General features: G+C 40.4%; 1 protein-coding gene across 2 annotated transcripts in view; it reads right to left on the bottom strand.

The window, feature by feature from the left end:
• Positions 1–718: 718 nt before the first annotated feature.
• The window catches only part of RBL1 (RB transcriptional corepressor like 1), a 52830-nt gene continuing 47548 nt past the window's right edge, over positions 719–6000 (bottom strand). For both annotated transcript variants that reach the window (XM_063455747.1, XM_063455748.1), the window contains 3 exons: positions 5568–5713; positions 2349–2513; positions 719–2116 (listed from right to left, as the gene is read on the bottom strand). In XM_063455747.1, coding sequence (XP_063311817.1) covers positions 1949–2116; positions 2349–2513; positions 5568–5713 — 479 coding nt within the window. In that variant the 3' untranslated portion in view covers positions 719–1948. The remainder of the gene's footprint in view (positions 2117–2348; positions 2514–5567; positions 5714–6000) is intronic.

The raw sequence follows: 6000 nt of genomic DNA, 5'->3' as shown, positions 1-6000 counted from the left end.
TATTTAGCCTGCTCATGAATAGTGATTTGTGTAGTACTGATGTGTATGTGATTGTATTTTCAAGTCAATTGGCGATGTCAACATTTTGTATTTTATACGTTTTGAAAAAGCAATACTATTTCTACAGAAATCTGGCATTAACTGAACATAATGATATCAATCACACCATCAGCCAGCCCAGTACATTACAGTAGATTATTTACGGTCTCACCTCACTGCCTTCAGCTTAGCTCTGCATAAGGGGTCTCACAGGGAGGGATTACTTGTGGCTGAAATTTGGTACCTCACTGGCTGGCGGCTGAAGTTTTCCGGATGAGGAAGACGGCATATAAGCGGTAAATTACATGATCGGTATCCATTATCAGAAATATGCAGAATAGCGACTCTAATAACCGGCGGAACCGATAATCTGTCGATCCCTACTACAATGATAGGCATGTGAAGTGTGTGATTCCTGTACACTATATGACATTAAATAATAAAGTGATGGAGATCTTACATAAAGTTTTAATTGAAGTGTTTCTTTAAGCATCTTAAATAGCTGTTTTGGTATTTTTAACTCATCCTGTATTTTGAGCACTTGCACCACTTATAAAATGTTCTGCTAAGAACCAAAACAAATTTTTGTACACTGCATTACACGCAGTACTTTGCTAGTGTTTCTGTTCTGCAACAGCGTGATTTAAGAAAGTAAACGCATAAAACCTTTTGAGCTCAGTTAATTTTTAAATTTTATTTATTTTTTTTTATCTGAAAAGTTGCTGCAACATAAAACTTTACATCAGCATACAATTCTGTACAAGAAGGCGTAAAAGATGTTAAAAATAGATACAATACATACAATCTCATTACACGTGTAGATGCTACACAACACAGGTTAGCTCAAATGCACAAAAGAGGACGCCCAAAGGATGAGAGTTTGAAATATTTTCTTTCATTTTAAATATCATAAAGATGTAGGAAAGCAACAGTTCTATACATAGAAATATGCTTCTTACTACTTGAAAAGCATGCTCTTAAGTAAGCAGCCAGTTGAAAAGTTGTATAAAAATAAGCATGCTGTCTAAAGAAAGCAGCCAGATGAAGAGTCTTTTAAATCCACATTCCGTTAGCTGATATTGCACTTCACAATCACCGATCGGATTGGAAGATGCCTATATCACAACAGATGTTGGCAAAAAAGATCTCAAGTGAGATGCAACTCTTAAAAGCACAGAAAAAACAAGCTAATAGTATTTTGCCTCTTGTCCTAACAAAATTTTATTTTGGACTAAGATAAGGTGACAAAACGGGTTCTTAAAAATGTAGAATTAAAAGTAAATTTAAACATTAGCAACTCTCTGCACTATATTAAAGTCTAAAAATACTTTTACTTTATTTTTCAGTAATGTAACATTTTGAAAGGACTAAAAGATTTAATGGAAATGCTGGATGGCCTAGTTAGAATTTAAAAAAATAAAAAGTAAATCCTTCCCCCCACCCCTACAAAAAACAAAAAAATACAGACAAGCAGTAAACTAAAATTCATCTCAGACATGATGCAATGAAAATGAAGTAAAAAGAACCAAAACAGGTGTTTTCTATTGACCATTCTTAGATAATGGAAACTTTATTTAATCCTAACACCAGGCCACGATTTGGAGACAATCAACCAAGATGTATTTTGAAAATTTACCATTTCTTCCAGGATGTAGTAGGTTTGTGCGCGATACATCATTTTTGCAGAGGTTGGTAAACAAAAAAACAAAATTGTAATGAGTGGTATTTGTAGGGGTGGGGGGACCCCATTAATATTTTCCTTGGCAGAAAAGTATCCCTTGTAGTAACATTTCTGCCAGAGTAACCCACAACAATCAATGTGTTAAAAAAAAAAAAAAAAAAAAAAAATCTGTAGTGAATGAAACTTAGTAATAGAAAAACATAACATACAGCTCATAGCATATATATGCTAATGATTTGCCCTTTCGCTCACAACATCCTGAAGTCGTTTCAGGAGAGCATCATCATTCTCCTGGCATGGTCGCTTAGCTGGAGATTCTGAGTCGCTATCTATTGTTAAAGCTCGCTTCCGGCTTCTCTGTTCCTCTTTAATCATAATGTTGATGTCTTTCAAGCTCTGTGTGAATAAGAGAAAGTCAATGTACTTTAAATTCTAGGTTATTTCAGAGTTTAGTGGGGAGTGAAAAATATGCAACCAAATCTTTCTTTAGGTGCATCAGGTTAATTTAATCTCTTTATACAGAATTTATAAAAAAAATACAATCCTAGTAATGTGTTGGCAAGTCAGATCTTCACAACATATCACATACAATGCCATGATGAACAGAAGTATGGTTTTAAGAACTTACTTTTGAAGGACTCCTGTTAAACCTGTACAGGAGGGCAGAACGTGGAGTTAGACAGCTGGTATTCTTGTGAGGGGAGACATAAAGGGAGTGCTGTTGGGATACTCGTCGAGGAGACACTGCTTGCTGTTTGATACTTGGAAATGGGGAGAGAGGGGGAGCCTCTGCCTTTAAAGGGGAGAAAATACAAAATAGTATTTTTACAAAATAAAAATAAATCCAAGGTAAAAACTATGTAATAAACCAGGAACTGATATCTAGTGTCAATCTGAAGGGGTGGAGGTTCAGTTGGATTTGGCATATTTTGGAACATAAAAACAGGCCATTGTACAGTAACCGAGCATTGGGCGAAGCAAACGTCAACTAAAAAGTTGACTGTTAGAATTGTTTCCAATTGTGTCTGCAGTTTTAGTTTGGGTCAAGCACTCCAGAATAAAAAAAAAAACCAAAACATTATTTCCCTGTGACAATCAATGGTATAAGTTATTGATTAAATGCATTTAACGTGTAGCTTTATTATTAATTTGTTAAGAAACGTAGTATTCCTATACTTGAAACATAATATTTGGTTGAAGGCTATACAAATTCCTGTTGAGAATAGAGTAGCTCAGTGATGGCGAACCTGTGGCACACCGGGCCCTCTCTGTGGGCACGCAGCCATAGGTTCACCATCAATGCAGAGTAGGCACCTGCCTGCCCGAAATGGCAGGCGCCTACTCTGCTTCCGGGTCGGGAGGCAGGGGGAGGGATCTGTGATGCAGCTCCCCTGTCCTCCCGCACAAGGCTGTGTGGAGCGTTACCATGGCAACGCTCCACACAGCATCACGCGGGACGACAGGGGAGCTGATTCACAGATCCCTCCCCCTGCAGTGCTTACCGCCTTCGGACCACCAGAGATGGCTGTGCCCCCCCCCCCCCCACTTCATTAAAGGTAAGAAGGAGGGAGGGAGGGAGGGGGGGGATACTGACACACAGCACCCCTACCCCCCCAGCAGTACCCCTACCCCCCCACATACAGTACCCCTACCCCCCAGCACCCCCACCCCCCCTAGCAGTACCCCTACCCCCCAGCACCCCCACCCCCCCTAGCAGTACCCCTACCCCCGCCCAGCACCCCCCCCCCCCCACACACACACACACACACACACACACACACACAACACCCCCCACCCCTCACCCCTCCCCACCCCCCACCCCTCACACACACACACCACCCCCCACCCCTCCCCCCCCCCACTTTATACAATTCTTTAAGGTGTACAACCATAAATGTTGGTTAGCAAATCTATTGAGCTAGAAAAAAAAAAAAAGAATTTTGACTCACTAATGGCTAATTTGAATAGATTGTTCCATAATAATATTGTTCCATAAACGGTTAGGTTTTGCATTTTTTTCTACCCCCACAAGAAGTTTCTGCTACTGTAAAATTAGTCAGGTATCAGAAACAAGTCATTGTGATACTTAAAAACAAGATCAGAGTTTAGTCGGAATGCAAAACTGAGGCAAAAATAGCCAACTTGTGAATATGGCTAAGTAGATTAACTTTTCCAGATCAGCTAATTGTTGCCTCCGTTTTTCCATTGAGATTTAAGTCAAGAAAATAAATTTAGTGAATAACTGGATGTGTTCACATTAAAATCACAGCAGTTCTGTTGCAAAGGACTAAATGCAGAGGAAACACGGTGCAAATCATTGGAAGGTTCCGACTGACTGCTCCTTTTAGCATTCCGTTCCAGATATTGATCCTTAAAAAATACCAACATTTTCCATGACTTATAATCAAAGACTTTAATAACGGTCAGTTTTTGGAACATGATACAAGGTGCAGCAGAACCGATTAAGCAGTTTTGAGGGGTCAATGCTCGGGCCGTGGTGAGGGGAGGCAGGTGCACCTGGTCTCATTGTGTTCCATCCCGTCACCCCATTTCAGTAGCCAATATAGATTGGAACGGAGTACATCAAGGCTTTGCTGAGAGCAGCAATTGAGCAGTCGCCTAGACGTTCTGCCAGAAAGCATGCTGTTGCTTTGGGAATGTCAGACCACAGTCTGAGGAGGATTCTATATTTAGATTTGCAGTTTCATCACTACAATATGTTGGCTCAGGAATGGAGTGTAGCAGATTACGCCAACCGCAGAAATCTGTGTGAGCAAATGCTTGCACAGATCCCTTCCGCAGCAGCTTTCTTCAGTAGCGACGAGGCACATTTTCATTTTAGTGGAGCTGTGAATAAGCAAAGTTTCCGCTACTGGGCTCAAAATAACCCCAGAATGATTACGGTAATAAAAAAGGCCGCTACATTCCCCTAAACTAACAGTGTGGTGTGCCGTATCACAATTCGGAGTGATAGGCCTGTACTTTTTTGAGGAGAAAGGCGTGACCTTGAATGTCTCAGTGTTGGAAAATTTTCTGCAGCACAGAATGGAAGAGATTGTTGAAGAAGAGGAATTGGGGGAGTTCTGGTTCCAACAGGATGCGGCTACAGCCCACACAGCCCAAAATTCACTCAATGGTTTGAAATAAATGTTTCCCGGACATCTGGTCTCTGAGGGGTGATCTGCGCGGTAGCCAGATTTGAGCATTTGCGATTTTTTTTCCTTTGGGGATATCTGAAGGAAAAAGTGTTCAAACATCGCCCTCACACCCTACCAGAGCTAAGGGAGCAGATTATTTTAGAAGTTAACACCATACCCCACGATATGTGTGAACGAGCTGTACAAAACTTCAGAGATCGTGTCCAACAGCATGGTGCTGCTAATGGCCGCCTTCTCGAGGACTTTATTTTCAAAACTTATTAAATATAAAATGGTATTTACTGCTGAATTCGAAAATAAAAATGTTTTCTCTCTATATACCTCAGTTAATTTTTATGCCCCTCGAAACGGCTTTAAAGAAAAGTACTAAAGAGCGGGGGGGCGGAAAAGATCCCACTAGGAACCCCCGACCCCAATCCTTTTTATTCTGTACCCTACCCCCAACCATTAGATCTAGAGTCGTAGCAATGGTTATGCACAGAGCACCTCCAAAAAAACAACACATAGAAGAAATATAGAAGGTAAAACGCCAAACAGGCTTCAGGCGTAAGACTGTCATAACCAAAAACTGTCATGTATTCTCTATGAACTCTGTCACAAGACTCTTCATCCCTTTTTGCCTTCTGTATCCTAACCCCAACGATTATAAAATCTTGAAAATAAAGAATTTACAAAAAAAAATGACATACCAGGTTTTCGGAGATGCTGACTGCATATCGAAGTGCAAATAGTTTTACTCGCTCTACATAGACATTGTTATAAAATGTGATGAGGTCTCCTCTCTCCACCTGGTCACTGGTGCCACAGGAAGTGTTTGAGGGTGTTTGAGACGATTCTAAAAGTAAAGACAATAGAAATGAAATTCAAACGTTACACCTTAAAGCATAAAATAGGATGTGTGACGAAACTGCAACACTAGAGACAGAAATCCAAAGTGTGTTAACGGGGCAATAATTTAGAAGGAAGATCTTTGATATTGAATGGAGCTCCCTTAATCTGTGGTTACCGCTGGATAATTCACTGCCTACTTTACCCACTCTGCTAACGTATTAAAAACATGAGAGCAGGACTCAAAATTTCCATCCTACACAGGACGATAAAATATTTGCGAAATCAATCCTG

Source organism: Pelobates fuscus, chromosome 5 (genome assembly GCF_036172605.1).
Source record: "Pelobates fuscus isolate aPelFus1 chromosome 5, aPelFus1.pri, whole genome shotgun sequence".
In the NCBI taxonomy this organism is placed as follows: domain Eukaryota; kingdom Metazoa; phylum Chordata; class Amphibia; order Anura; family Pelobatidae; genus Pelobates; species Pelobates fuscus.
The sequence above is the reverse complement of the archived record's forward strand: the minus strand, read 5'-3'. Positions and strand labels throughout refer to the sequence as shown.